This window comes from Crocodylus porosus, unplaced genomic scaffold (assembly GCF_001723895.1).
Source record: "Crocodylus porosus isolate Cpor-Errol unplaced genomic scaffold, CroPor_comp1, whole genome shotgun sequence".
Lineage (NCBI taxonomy): Eukaryota > Metazoa > Chordata > Crocodylia > Crocodylidae > Crocodylus > Crocodylus porosus.
This window is the reverse complement of record NW_017728886.1, coordinates 189,707,803-189,730,772: the sequence shown is the minus strand read 5'-3', so window position 1 is coordinate 189,730,772 and position 22,970 is coordinate 189,707,803. Positions and strand designations below refer to the sequence as shown.

Here is a 22,970-nt window from a genome sequence, read left to right as displayed (position 1 = left end):
AAATAGAGCCATGTCGTTCCCTCTCAGGCACATATATGACAGTGGTAGGAGTGAAAATGTGTGCTTGGGTCTTTGTTTGCAGAATGATATATATATATCTTTACTTTCTTTTAGAAGAACCAAAGGTATGCAGGAAAGGGTGACAAACCACCTATTAAAATATATTGTAAGGTATGTTCAGATTGCAGAAAGTACTGTTGTGTAGAGATGCACAAGCTAGCTTGGGTATTAGAAGTAGTAGCTGTGTTAGCTGCCCAGGATAATTTACTCTGCTTCTTCGGATAATGTGCCTACACTGCTTCTAGTACCTAAGCTAGTGTGTTTAGATTTAGCTTGGGTACCTCTAATTGCACTGCATTGTGTCATGTAATCAAATCCAAAGAAGATGCAGCCCTGCAAAGTGTTGAATATCTTTAAACTCCATTGAATTTAAAGGGATTTGAGAACCCTCAGCACTTCTTGGACCTGGATCTTAAATTTGCCTCCTGATAAGTTATCCATCTACTAAATCTTATTGCTATCCTGTACGTTAGATAGTAAGAATGATTGCTTTTTTGTTTGCATTTGGTGAGGAGGATGAGAGAAGCAAAGCAGAAAGATACTTTGAGAAATTACAGTAATTTGTAGGTACTAAAATAATGGTGCACACGTTTCATTTCTGTTCTGTCTGGGTAACTCTGTAAATTGTGTATTGATTATGCTAATATGGCTAGTGTCTCTATTACTTGTCTGCAGATATTATTCAAACATGTAGATTCAAGATACACTTTGCGGAGTTGTCATCCAAGGGAAGAAAAAGCCTTTGTGCAAGATGAGTTTATCGAAGGATTAATTTAATGCTTATGGCAATTTATGGACTAACTATTGAGTTGTAGAAAATGTAAAGTGCAAATTAAAAAATATATATTGTAAACCATTTCTTTACCCACCCCCAACCACCTTTGTTTATTGTATTAGGTTTATATTGTTTTCTGTCCCTTAAAGAACGTGTTTTAGGAAGAGTACTAAATCAATAACAATCTATTTTTATAGTTTATTTTGGGATATGTGGCTTCTCTTGCTTTGTTTAACAAGCTGAGAAGAGCCTCAGACATTCAGGGCAGTATGTATTTTTTTTTTTAATTTATTAACCCACACAGAATAGAAGAAAATAGACTTTTTTCAATTATCTGTGGCTTTTATTTTATTATAGTTTGCAATAGCTCAAAAGCCATAAATCATAGCCCATGTTCTCCATAAAAGATTCCCTTTTAGTGAAACTGCTCCTTTTTCCATTTCTATTTTCATCTCTTTCTCTTCCCTACGAGGTCTTCTCAAGCATGCACTGTTGCTGTCTGGCTGTTTCTTATAGCATTAACTCCAGCAGACTGACCCTTCCATGTGGGGCAGCCTAGTTAGTTAGTGAGATCTGGGTCCCTGGCAAAGGGGAATGTATGAATTTTTTCAGTGTTAGCTCTGTAGGCTCTTCCTCCCCTGTAGTCATGTCCTGTGTCACTCTGACTAGCTTCTATGCAGAGGGGGTGAAATCCTGCTTAGCCAGTAGAGGCTGCTGTAGAGCAGTGGGAGGTTAACCACGTTTTCAGAACCTGTGTCAGATCTTGCTTGTTCCTGCCACTTACTGGCTTAAGTGTAATTATATACAAAAAGGGAGAGAGCTTCTTGTTGCTTGGAATCTTCTAGTTATGAGCATGTGAAATGGTCTGAATTCAAACCAGGGTTGGCTCTGGATAACAAGTAGCTATAACCAAAGCTTAGCAGCCTAACCTTCCATATAGATAAAACTTCTTATTTAGAAACAGGTTTCTTTGCAGCAAAGTTTAAAAATTGATAAGAGGCCAAGCTACAAGTCTGTAGAAAGACAGAAGTGAAATGATAGAATTCTATTTTGTCCCTATGGAAAGTATCTTTTAAAAATGTTAATGCAGACAGATTTTTTGACCGTCGAGAAGTGCACTGCCACAGTTATTTTGGCAAGCAGTTTGTGTTTTGAAGCACTTTTCTTTTTAAATGTAATCAAGTAAATGCATAGCAGGGTATTGATAATTTAGTTCTTTAAGAAGCTGGCACTGTTTTTTGATCTAGCCAGCAAAGTAATGTTTCCACAGCTAGCAAAACAGGTGACCCTGTGGTCATAAACACTTAATTGTGCAGACAAGGAATCTTGTTAAATCTGAAATAATGATATCACAGTAGTATCTAGAATTAATATTTAGCCATAACGTTACAGCGTAAGTAGGGTAACCATATTGTTAAAGGAATCTGGGAATAGGGTGAGGGAATCAGAGTCGGGCAGTGCTAAAGTGCACGCATACCTCCACCAACCATGTGTGCACATGTGCGTACACACACACACACACACACACACACACACACACACACACACCCCCATAGCTTCCAGGAGCCCTGATGGCAGGGTGGGGCAGGACAGCATGGAGGCTGTGGCTGGCTCCATCCCCCACATGCAGATGCTGGACCTGTTTGGGAGTGTCTCTACCCCTCTTACCACTGGCAGCCACCCAGGGCTGCCATGCACAGCCTGGGCGTTGGCAGCAGTAGGGAACAAGGCTGCAGCGGCAGGCAGCCATCCCGGTTGAGGGGTGGTGCCCAGCCTAGCTCAGCCCACCCCACCTTCAGCTACTGCTCAGCAGGAGCTGGCTTAGGCACTAAGAGTGACAGCAGCCTTTGCCTCTGCCTGCAGCACCTGAATCCAGGACTTTTGCTTCAATTTACACCAATCGGCTGGAATGCTGGGACATCCTGCAAAATCTGGGACTGTCCCAGCCAATCTGGGACACATGGTCACCCTAAGGATAACCCGTTCAGATCCTGGGTTTACAAGCTTTTGCTTTTCCTGGTCCCTGAGGGTTCTTCCTTCATTGATAATTCATCGTTCTTACTATTTGGTAGTTACTGATGTAGGGCATGCCAAATACTTAAAATGTTAAGAGGACATCATTGTTCACAGCTACAGTCTTGGAATATAAGTAATATTTTAAGGTTATTAACTAGATTCAGTCTATCTCTGTTTGTCTGTTCCTTTTTAATGCAGTTTGTTAGCCAAAAGCTTTCTTGTCATATTGACATACAATGTGAAGCATCTTTTAGAAGGTTTTGTTTTAAAATTGTCTTCATTCACTGAAAGGAAACAGAATTCCTTGGTTAATACTTGGGGGAAGTTAACAGTGAAATTGACTGTGAACTGATATTTATCCGAATGAGTTGAACATGGCTTGATAACAAAATGGTTCAGTAAGATAAAGATTTTGTAACTTTTCCATGGGAAGGCTTAAAATGCTGAACTACAAAATGATTTAGTTATCAAATGTAGCAAACTCCTGCATGGATTGGAAGAAGGATGTTACCTTCTTGACAAGGAAAGACTGGTTGTTATTTAGTAGACTAATTCTGTTTTTGCAAAGGTACTCATTATTCTCAAGCTTTTATATTTTTTTCCTCCTTCCTACCATATTTTTCATTCAACAAAGGCTTAATTTTCTTGACAGACACTTCAGCTTGGTTGAATGCTATTGGCAAGTTCTTACAGTGGCCTGTTGTGACCTACTTGGCTCTTTTGTGACTCAGAATCCTTGAAGAGCTGGAACAACAATGTAAAAAGATGGTAACCACAGTTACCTGCTTACATGGTGGCCAGAAGTTTATTTCCTTTTTTAGTTTAACAGATATAGAAGTCGAACTTTGATAATCTGCATGCTGCAGAATTGTCGTGCAGAAATGTTTCTTATTTCCCAGTGGCAGATTACTCCAATTTTAAATCTCATCTAATAATTATTTTTCTAAAATATACTATGGTATATTTCCTACTAACTTAAAAATAAATGAAGTATTTTGTGAAGTAGTAGGCGTGTTTTTTCCATCTACTTACTGATGTGGTGAGTTTACAATGTGCCTTTCAGTGAATACTGCAAATTAACATTTTTTTCTGTTTTTTCTGCGAGTGGATGGGGCGGGGAGGAAAAATTGTAGGGGAAGGTTCTGGAATATTTATTGGTGCAAGCAGTCAATGTATTTCAAAGGAAGCACATAGTCTAACAGACTGCATATACTTAATTACAGAAGTGAAGGCAAACTTAAGCGAATCTTGTTAACATCCTAGGAAACTGCTGTCTGGTTTCTAAACTTCCTTGGTTTTGGAATAGTTGTTGTATGCTTTGGCACTTCAATTCCATGCGGAGACTTAAAGAGGAGGTTGGCATATAAAACCTCATTTTGATCTGAATTCAAATAGTCTCACAGCAGATGACATGATGTGGGATTTTAGTGATAGACGATCAGTATATTTAATGCTGTTGATTATCATGCACTGATGACTAGGATGAATTCCATGTTAGATGGCCCTTTCTATTGGCATTTGAGATCCATTCTTAACAAAGGATGTTTCCAAAGATAGCAATGAGCAACTATACAGCTCTTTTTGCAGTGTTTCACAGTCTTTTTTAAAATTGCTGCTGTTTAGTGGTTATGTGAGTCAGTCCATATGCTAGGGGGATTGTGGGGTCATGAACCGTGATTACATCTGTATACAGCAGCGATTCTCAACTGGGGCATTGTGAAGAGCCTTTGAAGCGTACTGCAGGGAACAAGGAGGTAAGCACTTGCTTGTCTGTGCCTGGCTTCTCCTCCTCCCACCACTCATTGTCTAGCCCCTGTGGGAGGAGGTGAGCACACGCTCATGGGCGACTGGTGCCATATGAGTCAGTGACCAGTCAGTGTCTGGGGGGGGGTCCCCCATGGCCAGTCTCACCAACCAGGGGGAGGTCACCCCGCTGCTGATTGCATTCACCTGAAACTGACTGCAGAGCTCCTGGAAGCGGCTGCAGCCACTTCATCCACCACTTCATTCCAACTTGTGGGGGGGCGCACCAGTGCTCCCACCTGCCCCCCCACCCATTGCCTAAGCGGGGAGTGCAGCCTGACAGGGGGTGCACCAGTGCTCTCAGGGAGTACACATGCACCCCCATGCACCGTCTACACGTCACCACTGCACATGCTTGTCCTTGTCTGGCTACTCCCAGTCCTTGCGCAAGGATCTAAGCACTGTAATAAGCAAGTTTTTTCAAATGGGGTGCAGCTCAATTCACCAACGAAATGAAAGAGTGCCTAGGGCCAAAAATTGTTGAGACCCACTTGTCTACAGAGTTATACTCAACATAGTACTCCCTTCATTGATGATAGTTTTTCATAGATTTCATAGGCATTAGGGCTGAAAGGGACCTCAGAAGATCATCGAGTCCAGCCCCCTGCCCAAAGGGCAGGAAGTCAGCTGGGGTCATAGTATCCCAGCAAGATAAGCACCCAGTTTGCTCTTGAAGGTGTTCAATGTAGGTGCTTGAACCACCTCCGATGGCAGGCTGTTCCAGATCTTGGGGGCTCAGACAGTAAAGACGTTCTTCCTTATGTCCAGCCTGAAATGGTCTCGCAGTAGTTTATGACCGTTCGACCTTGTCATCCCTTAGTTCAATGGATAAATGAGAAGTAGTTACCCATGTTAGTCTGAAGTCAGGCAGAAGGCAGGAAATCCAGTGTGTTGGAGCAGACTCGATCAATTGAGTCTGCTGGATCATGGGAATTGACATGCTCTGACAGCCTTCTGTGTCATGTCTGGCAAGTGTAGGGGGTGTACATGGGTGCACATGCACCCCCTGAGCTTGACGGTGTATCCCTGCAAAAAACACCGCTGACACCTGTGGCCAGTCGCCGTTTGCCCTCACCCCCTTCACGAGTGACACCACCAACAGCGTCTGTGGGCAGTCCCCAATTACTGCTGGCCCCTGTTCCCCCTGACACCACGGTGGCCATCTGTGGGAGCTCCCTGCTCACCATTGCCATGCCCCTACCGCTGACACCACCACTGCCGCCTGCGGGCAGTCACTGTGCCTCCCCAGCCTCCAGCGGCAAATGGCATTCATGTGTGTATCAGTGTTGCCGTGTGTATCTGTACTGAAAAAATGGCAGTGGTGCACTTTGAAATAGAGCACACTTGATGAGCTTTCGTTCAAAGTGCTCTGCCGCCATTTTTTTCAGTGTCGGGACACACAATCATGCTGATACACGTGACATGCAGGTGCTTATAATTATTGCTGCTCACTAATTAAAGTGCCTGGTGCCATGTCCCACAACACATGTAAAAATACCCTTAGAAACTAAATGGGGCATAAGCTTTTGTAGGTGCTAGCCTGCTTCATCAGCTGCTACTTTACAGCAAGCTGTTTCAAAGCATCTGATGAAGTAGGCTGCCACCTAAGAAAGCTTATGCCTCTCCGAACCAGTTACCTTTCTAAAGTGCTACCTTGTCCTGCCTTCTGTCTAATTAGATCAATTTTGTCTTCGACCATTGTGTCCTTGGCCTTATTTTTCATCAGCTTTTCCTGTTTATTTCTTTGTCTGTCTACTTTAAGTTAGTTAGTACAGTTGCATCTTCAGAGCAAACAAAATTACATGCTGTCACTGCTGTTGAAATATGAATTACTTTATGGCTACTGAAAAAGGTTCAAGCAAAATAGCAGGTGGACCACATAGGCAACATTTGTCTGTACTAGAGCAGTGGTTCCCAGCCTTTTTAGACTGTGGACCTTAAGTGACCGTGGACTGGCAAACTCCAGTGTGGAAGTGACCAGCATACTGCGGACCGGCAGCCAGCCCTTTTTTATACTTAGTATAAAAAAGGGCTGGCTGCCGCTCCGCAGTATGCTGGTTATTTCTGGACTTCCGGTCCGGCAGCCATCTCTCCTGCAAACCAGCAGCCAACCCTTTGCGGCCTGGTACTGAGCCGTGGCCTGGGAACCTATGTACTAGAGCATGAGAATCTTTATTGGATACCTACTGGAAAGAGGTAGTAGCCCTGGCTTCAGGGAACACAGGGTGCCTATACTCATGGTCCAGGGTGGGGGATGGGTGTTTTAATTAACTCAACTCTTGGGAGCTGCTCTAATTAAAATGCTGCGGTGTCTCATGTTTCAAAATGGCAGCAGGGGTGCTTTAACTAAAGCTTGTTGAATGAGCTTTAGTTAAAGTGCCCCCACCTCCATTTTTGAAATGCAAGGATGCTAAATACATGAGAAATTGTAGCATGCTGGAGTGTTCTAATTTGAACGCTCAGTTGAGTCTGCTAGAGCATTCTAATGCGAATGCATAGGAGCACGTGTATAGGCACTCACAGAGGCTATTTGAAATCGTCCACGGGTTTAATTTAACTTCATTTTCCATGTCTCTCTGCTGGCTGATAGGTTAGTGATCAACTCATTGTTGCTATTGCTTCTTAATGACTCTCTTTATGCGTGTCTCTAGCTTGTAAGCATTTTGGCATGCCCAAGGCTCCAAGACAAGAAATATCCAAAATATTAGACTTTTTATTTTTTACAATATAAAGTCAATCTTTTGTTTTTTCAGGCCTGAACTTTAAATTCTTGGGGGCTGTAAATATTCAATGTGAAGTTTTCCCAATTTTTCTTTTTATCCTCTCTGGAGGAAGCAAGAGTTCTTTTTTTTTAAGTGCCCCTCTGACTCAAAGAGTTCTTGCATCTTGAGAGAGTAAAGATGAAGTTACACATTACACTTTGACCATATTAAGGGCACTTAAAACATGAGCATCCACATGTCAAAGTTCGGTAACTCATGCAAAGTGCCCACTGAACGTCTCAGGTATGCTACTTCAGGTGAGGGTTAACTGGGGCTCATGCTATCTAGCTCATGTGAATGTAACTTCAGTCTGCTTCACAGAGATGAAACAAGCAATTTGCAGTCCTCTAGCATCCCACAATGCATCACTTCCATCCTCCACCTCCCCCCACCAATTCTGAGCAGAGATAGAACTTAGGTGTTCCAGCCCCTAGCTACACCTCCAGTTGTCAGCCCTCTCGTGGCAGGTCAGAGCTGTAAGGGCAAGAAATGATATTAATTCTTACTGTGCGGCAGCTGATAGTATATTCTAACTTTAACATCAGCTAAAATCCTACAAAATGATTATGATCTAAGTGTAACATGTAACTTCACTCTAATAAGGAAGTAGTTCTGTTGCTTAACTCCTTCCCTGCCTTCATTTTGGCAAAGTCCCTTACCTGGAATGAGGTGAATTACAAAGGTGCCTGCTTCTGCAGCTGTTTGTAGCTTCACAAAGCAACAGCAGAATGAGCCTGACATGATTCTGATAGGTTTCAGTATGGTCCACAGGGTTTTGAATGCCAGGTTTAAGAGTCTTGTTATTTTATGTTTGCTGCTTAGGAAAATAGTAAGCCAAGGTAAAGACAGTAGCCTGAGGTTGGTTTCTCTTTGCAAGGTTGCCTGCACTGCTGTAAGGTTACATTTTTAACATGAAAATTTAAATTCAGTAGAAATGTATGGTTTAGCATGGTTTGCCAAGGGGAAAAAAAGGCTTCTCACTTACCAATGGAAAATCAGAGAATCTTTAAGCCCTGACTTATTCTATAACTTAGTTATATAACAGAATGCTTTAGAGTAGGTTGAAAACAAGTATCACAGAGAAAATGTAGTCTATTTTTTAATTTGTGGAACTTATTTGCTCATTGCTGTATAGAAGGCATGCATTTTTGCATAGTGTGATGCTATACTATGCTGTGAGGTTCTGCACCTTGCAATGATTCTGAACAAGGCAAAGTTCTTTCACCTTGTTGCATAAGCACTGCTGGTCTTAGAACTGAAAATAGTAAAATGATACTCCCATTGACTACTTATCTAACATCTTCTTTTTTGTTTACCTTTTCCTGACAGTAGAAGAAAATGAAACAGAGGACCAGCAGAGAGGTGTGGGACAGACAGCTGCTCAGACTGGTAATGCTGAATTCTTAGTGCTTGCTTACTCTCTTTCAACATTATGAGATTTATTTTTTCATCCCATGCTCTTATTCTGTTGGATATCAACTTACAATACAATTATGAGCTCAGAAAATAAATACATGTCACTTTTCAGTTCCAGATAACCATTTGTAGTGTATCCTACTGAAAGGGAAATCTTTGCTTTTTGAAGTCCAGCATGATTTTTTTTTTACCAAAAAAAAAAAATTTCCTTCGCATTCATTCACCCTACTTCTTGCACACTCCCTGCCTAGGGACAGAAATTACACATAAACTGGTATAAATGATCAGAAATTCGTTCAAATGTATAACACAGCATAATTTTAGTGCACATAAACCTCTTTCAAAGTGGCTGAGATTGGTTTAAGAAAAACCTGGATGGATGTAGTATCAAACTTAACTGATAAAGGTTAAATTGGTTTATTGAACTTTTGTCCCAGATCTCCTCCAAATTTACATTAACTCACAGCCCCTCAGAGGTGTTTTGCACCTCTCCTGCAAACTCCCTTGCCCCCCCATCCCCCTCAGTAGGTTGGGCGGGCTAGCCTTGGCCCAAATTGTCTGCTCCAGCAGGGTAGGGAGATGTGCTCTGGAGCCCTCTGGCTTCTGGCCTGGGCCACTGCAGGCATGCGGCTGCATTTCCAGAATTGAAGTGAATGTCTGTTCACTTGCCTATGGGTTCAATCTGTGCAGTTTAGACTACCTTGCAAAGATTGAACCAATTCAGCCTCAGGCTTTCTGACTGTCTGTACATACCCCACCCTCTCCTCTGAAACTAGCCCCAACCCTCAACAGTTTATCATTATCTTCATATATACTCTAATTGAGTTATTTTTATATACAGACAGCATGTGAGGAGTAGTTGCTTCTATAAATGATTTTATAATTTGTTAATAGACACTAGGGCTGTGTGAAGCTTCAGTCACTGATTCAATTCAGAGATTTGGCCCGATTCGGTGGCTGAACCTCTAAATCTGAATTGAATCAGGAGACCCATTAATCTTTCCAAATTGATTCAGAGAGATTCGATGATTCAGCCATAGACGCAGCTTTATATGTTTTTTCTACATACCTCAAGGTACCAGGTGGAGCTCATGAACGCTGAGATAGTGGGACAGATGGAGCATCCCATGGGAGCACAGGGGGTGGGCCCTGCACGCTCAGTGGCGGACCCGGAAGTGGACTGAAAGTACTTCTGCAGCCCAGAGGTACTTCCGGTCCACTTCTGGGTCCACCACTGAGCACACGGGTGACCCCCTCGTGCTCCAGTGAGACACTCCATCCACCCCAGCATCACAGCGTTCACAAGCCATGCGTGGTACCTTGAGGTACGAAGAAAAAACATATAAAGCTGTGTCTACGGCCAAATCACTGATTCTCTGAATCAGAATCAAATCTTCAGATTCAGATTTGGCCAAATCGAGTTGGGACAGTACTCTGAATCAGCAAATTGAATCACTGTCCCCCGAATTTGGCCTGGAATAGACTCTCTCCAGAGGTGGTGCAAGCTCCTACTCTGGATTCCTTTAAGAAATGTTTTGATGCTTATCTTGCTGGGATCCTTTGACCCTAGCTGATTTCCTGCCTTTGGGGCAGTGGGCTGGAGTCAACAATCTCCCGAGGTGCTTTCCAGCCATAATGTCTATGACATCTATGAATCGGGCTGAATCCAAATCCCAATCGAATACTGCCCGTTTTGCACACCCTTAATAGACACTGACCCTTGCAGTTAAGTCAAAAGCAGTTCTGTAGATAAAGTCTGTGTTAGAATCTGTGTGGAATTTATAATGAATAAAGACATAAAGCAGTGCCAGTCTGTTAATACTATATTATGTGTTGCTTGAAACAGTGAGGCTTTTTTGTTTCCTTCAATCTTAATATGATTCAAGACATTCAGGAAATGATTAATTTTTGTTGTTGGTATTGATCCTACAAACTCTTATCTAAAGTAATTGTGCTTAATGTTACTGAGGTTACTTCAGTGAATGAAAGCTGTTTCTAGCCCTGAAAGTCTTTTAAGGGTCCTAGAATCATATTAGAGAATGTGCATGTGTACATAATGTCTAATTATTTATATATAAAATGGTTTGAGTTGTTATTTTATAAACAATATAAATATACTTATTTTTGGTTACCCTTTGTATTCCGTCTATCTTTAGGATTTGTATTCTCTGGGCTTTATAATATTTGTTACATTTTTTTCCAGCAGGCTTTGTTGGCAGTGAGGGTTAAATACTTTATGTAAAGAAGACAAAAAAGAAAGGAGGGGAGAGAGACAGTGTTCTCTGTAGCTTTCCTGGAAAGCTTTTTTCATATTCACCAGAAAGTATTTATGACCTGTTCAATTAATTTTAAACTTGAAAATTAATACATGCAATAAACATTTTAATTAGAAAAACAGCTGACTATAAAACTGGAGAATAACATGTCAAGAAATAGTTGTTTTCTACTTGTTTTTGTTAACTCCTGAGTCACTGAGTAATCTTATTAGTGCAGTAATTTTCACATCACTGTTGTATCTTGTATTCTGCTATACAAGATAAGACCTTTTTCTTGCCTTTAGCAAGAGCTTAATACTAAAAAATTTAAAAAGGACTTCAGACAATTTCATTCAAGCAGTACAGAAGGCCCATACTGTATACATACTGCCAGAAGTTTTTATAGTAATACTTTGTATCTAAGCTCTGGCTCTAACCATTAAATGTGCTTTTTATAGAGTACCAAGTTATAAATGTAGTGCAGCTACGGCATATTAATCTTACTGCAGAGATTTAATGAGCCAGTTGTTTTGCGATGGACACTATTGGGAGCAGAGAGCGACAGAGTTTTACTTTACCACTGAGCTGCAGAAATATTCCTTGCCTGGTAATAATTATAGCCACATGATCTTAGTTTTCCTTTCTTTTGCCAGCACTTTTTCCATGCAGAAGTGGCTTGGAAGGCGGTCCGTTGCAAGGCAGTGAAATGGATTGGAAACTAAGCTGTTTTCTTCGTAGTTTGACATTTTAGCTGTGATCAGCTATGGATCCTTGTTGCGTAGACAGAAATATGTAAGATGAGTTTCAAGAATACAGATAGTCTTTGCCAGTCCACTGAGATGGCTTTTAGATATTCATTACTTTTACTTGACTTTTATATAGGTTATAAAAAGTAAATGTGGTGAAACCTCATTTTTACATGGACAGAATAGAATTTCTGCTGGTTGGCCTTAAACCGATCCCATACTTGAAATTAATTGAGGTCCATGGCTTTATTGCTTCCAACACTTTTAAGCCAATGCAGTTTTTCATTTTCCCCAAAGTTGCAGTTTTATTAGACCAAGTTACAGCAATAACATCTCTTATGTGGAGGAGGAAGAGGAGAAGGAGAGAATCACCAGTCAGAGAACACAGTAATGAGAAAATCATACTTCTTTTCATTTCCATTTATAAATAATGTTAACATAATCAGTAACAGAAGACAATGATTCATTTTTATTATGCTAATAAGCTGAATTTATTTCTTGTCCAAAACTAAACCTTCTTTCTAGTCAAGTTGACTAGAAATGGAGTCTGCAGAAGCAGTTATAGTTGCAGATATATATTGGTGGTAGTGACTAGGGTCATTTTTGTTTCAAATAGTGGCTGGTGCCTAGTGAGGGAGTCTGAATAACTGACAATGGCAATATTTGCAGGTGTTGGGGACAGTGACATTTGAAGATGAGATTATGCCAAAGCAATCATTTCAGAGGAGGTTGTAGTTGTATTGCAGATGTTGGGTTTAAGGAAGGGGGTGAATGGTATTTGATATGAAGCGTGTGTGAAATTGCAAGCTTTAATTAGGAGGTAAAGGTGCAACCAGACTTGAACACATGTTGCTTTTGTGAAGCAGATTTTATTTTAGCCTTTCGAAGACCTGTTTGTATAAGTGAACTAAAGTCATACACAGTCACTTAAATATAGCAACCTCAGGGGTGGAAGACAGCTATGGTTGCATCATAGAAAACCATCCAGCAGTTTCCAGAGTGGATGGCTTGTTTTTAGTGTGTTTTTGTGTGGTAGTGTCTTTTCAAGAAAGTGGATAAGGTGGAAATGCATTCCCAGAGAGAAGCTGAGACTGCCAGAACTCATTTCACAGAGGCATCATACGCTAAAATTGAACCTAGGTCCCAGAGGGTCCCACTTAAGTGTTGACCTAAAAACAAATGTGCCAGTTGGCTAGAGCATGTATTCTAAAGTTTCAGCAGAAGGGAATCAGCTTGATTGACTCCCATCCCTGTAGAGTTATGTCTGTGAATGCAGAAGGAGAAGCAGAAACATTTTTATTAGTCTTAAAAAGATTCTAATATTAATAACTAGTCTCTAAGTAGGAAGCTTTGACTTGAGGAATTCTTCAGGTTTTTGTCCAGTAAGGGTATGTGTATGCGCGTGTATGTACGCATTGTTAGATTCTTGCCAAGTGCTAGCGTATTTGAATAATGAATCATGAGAATTTTTGCCATCTCTTTTTTTCCCCACATCATAGTTAGAGCAGAGTCAGACTCTAACCTTATTTTAAAACAAACAGGTCTGTAAACTTTATGTGCAGCATTTAAATACTCATGTTAAAATTCAGACCCAGTGCCTACATTTCCCTGAGTGCTGTCAGTTTTATGAGATGAAACTGGGAGCTTGAGCTGAACAACTAATAGTATGCGATGTGCACATGCTGCCTTCCAACAAGTGTTTAATGATGTCGGGGTCAGTTTGGAACAGTTAAGACAATTATTTCTTTTCCTGAACTGCTTATAACCTAGTGATATTTTAACTACTTAGTTAAGCTTGCAGAAGAAATTGGAAAAGGTACTGGCACAGGTAATTTAGATCCAGATGCAGCAAAAAAGCTTTCTTAGGTTCAAATAGTGTCACTTTTGGCCATGATAGTCTGCAGATTAGTCCTTAATTTGGATGCATCTTCCTGAGCTAAAGTTTTTGTTCTTCTACCCAAAAAAGAAAAAAAAATGTACATATGTAGGTGAGTTTTTACAGCAAATATGCCCATTTTCCAGATTTATTTTAACTTGTCTGTCGACCTCTGTAACACAACTCCCTTTAAAAAAAATCCTGTCCATTATCCTGCTGGAGAAATTCCTCTGGTTTAGTTCACAGACTCCATAGCGCAAGAAAGCTAACTTAATGACATGTTTAATTTCCAGTTTATGCATATAGCTTCTTTTGCATTAATAAAACATTTGAAGGGGAGCATTGTGGCAGTGTGTATTGCAAGTTATAGGAAGATGGTGTGAGCCATGACACTTGTGGAAGACTTTGCAAGTGGCTTGTATTAGTGACACCTGCCCCTGTGCAAAATAGTGGTGGCAGCATCCTCATATTTTAGGTAATAATGGTGGCTTTCATAGTGGCCAGAGCAGTAGATAGGTACTAACTGGATTATCTCTTTATTAAGCGTTCATTTTCTAAGATGACTTATTCTTGTCTTGAACAGACAGCTGCATGTGGGGAACTCTCTCAGATGTCTGAAAAGGAAATGAGACTGCCAATAAGGAAAAAGAAAAGTGGTGAAATGTGTGTTTCTTTTGTCGGGATGTACACAACCATTTTTCTTTTTATTTCAGTTGTTGCACTGTGGTTCCTGAGAAAAACAAAGTAAACTGCCAACTTGCTTTATTGGAGAAGACAGATTGTTTTATTTCTGTCTTTGGAGGAAGCTTTTAGTAAAGTGGGCAAAAAGTCAGGAATAATTAAAGTACTGCACTGTACTTGCTTCCCCAAAAGAAAAGTTGCAGCTAAATTAATCTTCATATTCATTTCAGCATTAGTCATTTACAAGACTGAGGTAGTGCAATGAGTTGTGTGGTTCCTCTATGCACAAGGGATTGGCTGAGACCACCTGACTCATTTAACTTGGAATCTCATGTTGGGTTTATCACTGCTATTTTGGAGTTAGAACTAGATTACCCCACTAATCCTCAGAATACTTGTTAACTTATCAAGCAGATGGAAGTATCCTTGTGGGCTACTTACTGTTTACAGTATGTTTCCAGCTTTCCATGACCTGGCAAAACAAGGAATCCTACCAGCTTACTTAAAGTTGTGTACAAGTTAAAGTACATATATAAACTTTTAACCTAGAGCATTATTTCCTATGGCTGTGTTCACAGGAAGACATGGTGAAGAGGTATTGGGTTAGCTTTGTAAAATAAAGGTCAATTTCATGCTTATGTTAATCAATTCCATTATTTTATACTTTGTTTAATTCTGATAATTTCTTGTGAAGCTCTGTAGTTAATGGTGAAAAGAAACTCTCTCTCCTAAACTCATTGATTTTTTTCCCCTGTTCCTTTTCATTGGAAACTAATTCTAATGGTGGTTTATCTTTTTTATATACTGATCAAAGCCCCTCAATAGCTGTGATAACATTGACAAAGTTAACATTGAAGTATGGAAGGGTTTCTTGAAAGGGGGATAGTGCTGTTTTGTGGATTCTTAAAGGGGAAAAATCCTTTCATCATCAAGATTAGAAAAAAATTAAAGGTAGAGGCTTCCTCTGCTTATTTAGCAATAAAGTGTGAAGCTCCTGTGCTACAGGCTTATGTCAAATATATTTCTTGTTGGTAACAACAAGAACCAATCTGATTTTTTTTAAAAGAATCTGTTCTTAAAACCCCTGAGGTCACAGTCTTGATTTTCTTTCAGACCCTAACTGTAAACTAGAAGACAAGGCAGAAGATGGAGAAGTGATAGATTGTAAGAAAAGGCCGGATGAAGGGGAGGAGTTAGAGGAAGAAGCTGTGCACAGCTGTGACAGCTGCCTCCAGGTGTTTGAGTCGCTGAGTGATATCACAGAACACAAGATTAATCAATGTCAACTGACAGGTAAACAATACTTATCACTTTGCAGCTTCTTGCACTGTTCTATTTCTGATTCCAGTTCCGTTCTTCAGAAATTTTCCCCTTCTCAGCTATTTTACTCCAAGACTGAACACTTAGGTGAAACCAGTTACAATTAGGAAAGGATTTTGGAGCAATGTTATGCCGCAAACTGGTATGCCATAAATTTCCTTCAGATGGAAAGGCTAGATGGATAATTAGTGCAGTTGCACTTGATTTAAATTGTGCTTTAGGTTTTAGCATGCCTGGCTACTTTGCTGCTTTCCTGATTTAAACAATAAGATTTTGTATACCTTCAATCTTACTAATAATTTTAAAAATCTGATGGTGCTTATAAATGGATTTGACTGCAGTGGGATAATGGATAAATTTATACAGTGGTGGGCTATGGATTTAGATCAGATGCTACTTTATTCTAAGCTGTTACTACAAATGAGCGTACAGTAATCAATAAGTGAAGGTTGAGGAGAATACAGCAAATTGGTACACTATAAATAAAAACACAGCCATGAGTTAAGTGGTAAAACTGAATGCTGATCAAACACTATTCCCTTCTTGCAAATAGAGCAGGGTGAGTGGACCTGTGACTGCATTGAGCTTTTTCACTCACAGGTAAAGAAGCAATAGTGTAAAGGAGGGGTTGACAATGTATGGCCAGCAGGCCAGATGTGGCCTGTGGAGTCATTGATCCAGTTTATGGGTCTGGGGCTTTGGTAGCATTTGGAGGCAGGGGGTTTGGTGGCAGTTGTTTTTCCCTGTCACCTGGGGGAGATGCACTGGGTGCAGGCTCTCTGCCATCCTAAGTGGCAGCCTCACATATCAAAATATGTTAATGGAGATGTGTGTATGTGTATATATGGAGGTGTTTTTATTAGAGGTACACCAATACATCAGTCCAATATTAGATCAGCACCGATAAAAAGAAAATTGTCTGTATCAGAAATCAGCCTGGTAATTGGCTGATAGGCATGTAGGCGGCGAGGAGCACAGCCTAGCTGCTTGTCTGGGAGGGCATGGGGGGTGGGAGGGAGGGGGTGTCCCCGGATCTGCATGGGGCTGGGGTTGCACCAAGCTCTTCCTGGTGGGACGAGGCTGGACTGGGGATGGGCTGTGGCAGTGCTGGGATGGGGAAATGGGGGGGCCGTAGCCCCCCCCCTCCTCTCAGTCACAGCACTGCCACTGCCCACCCTGGCCCCATGCCAAGCTGGGGGCACATGCCCCCCCCCATGCTCTCCTGGATGAGTGGTGGAAGCCCCTGAATGAGCCGATGCACCAGTGGCTCCCAGAGCTGTGCGCAATGGCTGGTGCCACCCCCACCTCCTCATATCTCCTGGAGAAGCTGTGGCTCCATCCTGCACCCACCCTGCCCCGGCTAGGCAGCACTTGCCCCATCCCTGTCTCAGCCCCAGTTCCACTCCTCCCTCATGGCAGGGGCCTTGATCTGCGCCCCTCCTCCATGCCGCTCTCCCCCCTGCTCCTGCTTCCTCCACACCAGACTTACCAGCTGCATGTAGCTCTCCAAGCTGCTGGGCTGGTATCAGAAATTGGATAGGTATCGGCCAATATGCTTCTATAAAAATTGGATATTGGTATTGGTCCCAAAAATCTCTATCGGTGTACCTCTAGTTTTTATTTTATTTTTGGAGGGGTTTTTTTGGAGGAGGGATTGAGTGAGATCAATAGAAAAAGTGTTGGCAAAATATGCACAGTGCAAGTGGCACTGCATCTAATTCAGGATAAAATGAGAAAGGAGCCAGGCAATATAGGGATAAGTAGAAGGAATATTGAGGGAAGAAACTGAATTTGTGTCAGGATTTTAGTGCTCAAACTTGGTTCTTCCATCAGTTGTAGGCAATTTGGCCCTTTTTCACTTCACAAAACTTTTTTTTCTGTCTGTCTGTCCCTTCAGTAGCAAATCCTGGTTTTTCTTACCCTTCTTTCCCTACCCTTGTTCTGGTGTGCCCTCTATTACTTTGTATCTTTCCCATCCCTCTCCATTTCTTTCAGTCCCCCAAATTTCTTCTTTGCAGTAGGCTCTACACATTCAACCAGTAAGACCCACATAACAAGTTAATATGTAACTGTTATTAGGAGTCTTGTGCCTGAGCCATGGGCAATATATACATTATGGTAGCAGGGTAAGAAATTGTGCTCAAATTGTGCTCATTTTGTGCTCATTTCTTCTGTACTGGTTAGAAATTGTACTTAGGCGAGTAGCTGATCTCTCATGGTTACAAAGCATACAAAATAAATGATGGTTGGTTTTTAGCATTCTTAGGGCTATCCTTGGCTTACACTGGAGTTTTACCATTAAGTTCAGTCAGCCATCGGGGCAGATTCAGAAGGAAGACTTTTGCAAAAAATATTGTGGAGGGTTGGTTTGAACAGTTCCCACTGATTCTTTGTCACCTTCTTCCTGAGCAGTAGCCTGAATGTCTTGCTGTGATGGTCTACCTTTAAAAGAAACACTTTCATACTAGTAATTGTACTGAAGAGCTATGTAGATTCATTTAAAAATAAAAATTGGCCATTATTTTCAAATGCCTGTGGGGATAGGGGAAATTTAACTTAGCATCCAAAACCCATCTAACATTCAAAAATTGAGAATGTCTGAGTTTCGAAAGTGCTGAGAGACATGTAGCTATGCCTAGAATTCAGTTTTTTGGTCTGGTATTATGGATATGGAACTGCTCTGTCATATGTTATGAATTCTCCATGTTGATTGGCTTATGGGGTCACTCACCTTTATACACAGACTGGATTAAATAAAGAGTCTGTCGAGGCAACAAACAGTATAGAAGAATGGTGACTTGAGATGAAATCTCCCTCTGAGCTATTGAGGTTTTCCTGAGGATAACCCTCAAAGCCTCAGCCTCCTTTTGAATGTACCAAACTGATAGTGCATCTTAAAATCAGGCTCTCTGGCCTAGTAACCTAAATATATATTGGAAGCCTAAGTTTTCATTGGCTTCCTTCTACTTTATGTTGGCTGCCTTTTACTGCGATAGCTATCTTTTGGTGAAAGAAATATACTTACTTTATTTAATATCTTTATCAAGATAGAAGTAAGAATGAGGGGTGCCATTCCCCAGGCTCAGTCTTGCACAGTGCTACAAAGTAAGTGGCATTTAAGGGTTGCACAGTGTTTTATAAGACCAGGCTCGTAGGACCAGATTCTGCTCTACCCGCTAGTTACATAATGGGACTTAGGCATTTAACTGTGGTTTTCTTTCACCTTGCTCAGATTCCTTAAAAACTGTTAATCTAAAAGTTGGGTGGGTTCTCCTCCTCCACTTTTTTGCAACTCTAAGGACCAGATCATGTTATGTTACAAAAGTAGATGGACTAAAAAAATAGATGTAGTGGAAAAAAGGTGAAGAGAATACTAGGAGAGTTGGCCTAGACACTAACCAGCTTGGCACTGGCAAAGTCCTCGGTATATAAGACCTCAGCATTCATACTTTGGTGGCAACAATCCTGGCATAAATTGCTTTGCTGATAGTCCTGTTGTATCAGAGCCCTAGTTGCCATCCCACCCAGTATAGCTCCAAGGGCTGCTTACAGGGAACAGGGTGGATAGCATCACACTTAGATGCACAATAGTTGGAATAAAATCTGGCCCTTTGTGTCCTAAATGGCTATTTTGTCACTGATTTATTGCAGGAAAGGGGAAGAGGTTATCCACAATCTGTTCCTTCCTATAATGTGTTGGTTGGGTTGCATCCTGTGCTCTGTTTTTGGAGGAGGGCATTGTTGCATTTATATAGTAATGGGCATGCTGTTGATCCTTTCATTTTGGGCCTGACCCAGTTCCCAGTTAAGTCAGTGGAAATGTCTCTTCTACCTAGGAAAAAGTTGTATCCCAAATAAGTTGCCCTGTGCTAGGACTTACAAGTCAAGGGGCACTTGGCTCAAACTGTATTTACCTGACCCATCCATGTGGATTATTCTGGACCTAGGGTCGTCTGTTCCAGTCATGTGCACACTTCCCTGGCCTAGGCACTGACCCACTCAGTGCTGGCAAAGTCCTTTGTTTGTTGAGACCTCAGCATTGACCACTTTGATGGCACCAATCCTGTCATAAATTACTTAGGTGCTGATAGTCACATTATATTAGAGCCCCAGTTGCCATCCTATCCAATATAGTGGTTGCGCTACACTGACAAGTCTGAGCCAGGCCATTGTTTGTCTGATAAGCTTCTGTAACTATATTGCCATTAGTAGGAACTGTCCTCCTGACCACTGAAGAGCAGATTGCCATACTTCTGCTTGTCTAAAAAATGGAGATTATGTTCCCCAGTGGCTTCAGTGTCCATGCCACTTCCCCCCAGAACTGAAGGTGGGCACACAGGAATGGCCAATAATAGAAGGAAGGACCACAGCACCTCTGTGTCTTTGCACACAATCATTCTTTTCTATGTGTGTGTGTGTGGGGGTGGGGGGGAGGGTAACAACAGCACCTGTCCCTACAATAGATGACTTAAAAGCCTTTCAGGAACTCTTGTCCCAAAGAGTGTATGCCCTGCGCATTGAGAGTACTGGAAAAACCTGTGATATCCTGACTGGAACAATATTGGCTAGAATTGCTTCCCCTGTTAAATCATCCTAGGACCAGCTAATGGTCTATGGCAAACATTGTCCACAGTTTAAAAGAAACTCAAGTTTGCTAAAGTTACTCCTTAAATCCTCAGAACAAAGATCCTAAAAAGTTAAACCTTTTTTTTTTAACAGCCTCACTGAAGTTTTGGTGGCAAACTGCCAAGCAGTGTTTGCCCAATATGGTTACCTCACTTGAGAGAGTCACCCCATTCCTCTGGAGTCCTGCTCCAAGGACAGCTTATGGATTTTACATTAAGCAGTCATTGGATAAAATATATAAGCAGTGCTTGGAGCAGGGATCACAACCCAGGTCTTTTCTTTCCCAGGTGGGTGCTCTAATAGCTGAGCTACAGAGTCAGGCTACCTTTTGCTCTTTCTCTCCGGACAAATGAATCTTGAATTCTTTTTGTTAAATGGCACATCTTTAAACAGAAGGAGTGAAAAGTACAATCTCTTCCCTGAACAGTCTGTAGTTAGGTGGTTTGGGCACTCTTATGAGATCTCGTATGAAGCAGGCCTAGATTTCCTGCTGAGATTTTGGATATAAACCACAATCACCAGCTCCTCTGGCACTGCACTTAGATGAAAATGGCCATGGCTACTGAGTTTTGTAAAGAGCTCAGTCCTGTCCGTATATGCTGAGTGTGACAGGAGCATTCCCAAGTTGGGCCCACAAGGAATTTAAGCAGAGGAATGCCTGGCTTTAGGGTTCTGATTGAGCTAAGGCTTGAGAGAGGCACCTAGATGCTCAGCCCTATCATGATGGTGGCTATTCTGGGTGTGAAGAGAAGCAGAATTTCAGACAGACAAGGGACGGTATTGGCAAAACCTTAAGCATCTCTAAAGGGTTAGGTAGTTTTGAACCTGAGTACCTAAACTGTGCTGAATTCCAGCTTCAGGCATTTATATCATTTGTGGATCTTGGGTTTTGTTTCCATTGGACATGTACTTCTGTGTACTGAGTATCAGAGCTATCAGACTTGACTGCATAGCCCTTTTATCTGTTCTTCAAAAATCCAGTGCAGATCTTGATGGATAGTATCTCAGTGATGCACTAACTGGGTAAGGAAGTATACATTGATCTTCCTTGAGTCTGGAAACCATCAAGCTATGCATATGATGCCACCAACATATGACAGTGCTGGTGGTTCTTCATCTTGTGGTGTCAACAGCTACTGAGTGGATTTTCTATACGAACAGTGACAGTTCACAAGTGCTTATTGCAGACATCCATCATGTAGCTGATGATCGTGTTTTGGGGAACTCTAGTGATGGACCTGTTCATTAACATTGCTTCTGAGTGCCAAAATTGTTGCTCAAGATAAATATGAATTGTTGTCAGATACCTTTCTTTCATAGTGGTCTTGAGCCTCTTGTACACCTTTCTGCTGATTTTTTCTTTCATCCCTCATCCCCTTTTCCCTGATCTCAGCTAATTTCCGAAATTAGAATTGGAAACACCTGTAGTAATTCTAGTAGCTCCATACTAGAAAATATAGTTTTAGCTAAGTGACATTTTACAAATATGAATCCTGCCCTCAATCCAGATTCCACACCACCTTGATCTGTGTACCCTGAGCAGTGCTCCACCAAGACTCAAAGTCACTACACATGATAGCATGGCTGCTGACAGCTTGAGTACCACAGACAGAGGCTGTATCTGAATGTCCCAGAGAAAACCATTGACCAGGAAAATGCAGTTGCCTAAATGGAAGAGTCTTTTGATATAGGCAACTCAACATGATCTGGACATGGTCTGTGCCTTGATACAACAGAACTACAACTACTTTTTGCACTTAAGATAGGCCATCTTCTCATTCTGTGCCATTAATGTCCAGCTTGCAGCTCTTTCTGCTTGCCATCTCCCTGAATGACTGTACTTGTCTCACTCTTTCACATGTAAATATTTCAAAGGGTTAGGGTCAGAGTATCTATTCCTACCTGAAACCTAATCCCAGGCCCCCTGAGTTTCACAGAGCCACCATTTGTAGGACTGGTCCCTATACAACCCCCCTCTAATGATAGTTTTCTTATTGACTACTATTTCAGCTAGGACAGTAAGAGCCTGAAGTAGACTTTTGTGATTGAGTTTCCTTGTATAATATACCATAGGTGTAAGACAGTGCTGTCTCTTCACCCAAAGGCTATCCTAAAGTAGTTTCAAAACTTCATTGGAACCACTTGGTCAGCCTATCTGGCATCTTCTGAAGCCATAGGCATTGTAGGGGAGGAAGAAACCGTGTACCGCTAGATGTGCATCCAGGATTGCACTTAATTACACTGATAGGACCTAATCATTCAGGCTGTCACCCTGCTTATTTATAGATGCAGCTGAGTCTACAGGTATCTCCTCAGAGAGGATATAGAAACAGATAACCAAGTTTGTGTGTCTTGTTCTACTATGTAGTAGTGTGCCTCTCCTAGTGACTGTTAAGTCTCACCTCACCAGAGCAAAACTGACATCTTGTGCCTTTTCTTGGAAATGTGTCAGCTTCTGCTGTCGGTGGTGATGCAGAGTAATCATTGTGTAGAGGAGGTTGTGTGGAGGTTGTGTTAAGTTTGGGAGAGCAGTGCTGTAACTGTTAATTCACTGATATAGCTGAAATGCCTCATTCCCTTTGTCCAGGGAGAGAAGCTCTTTTCAGTCACCTATAGTAGGATCCAAACTAACAT

The 22,970-nt window shown here is 41.5% G+C and overlaps 1 protein-coding gene across 1 annotated transcript in view; it reads left to right on the top strand.

Moving 5' to 3' along the window:
- ZNF521 (zinc finger protein 521) overlaps positions 1-22,970 on the top strand; it is a 282,621-nt gene that overhangs the window by 16,222 nt on the left and 243,429 nt on the right. The window contains 2 exon segments of the mRNA XM_019547159.1: positions 8,746-8,805; positions 15,504-15,683. Coding sequence (XP_019402704.1) covers positions 8,746-8,805; positions 15,504-15,683 — 240 coding nt within the window.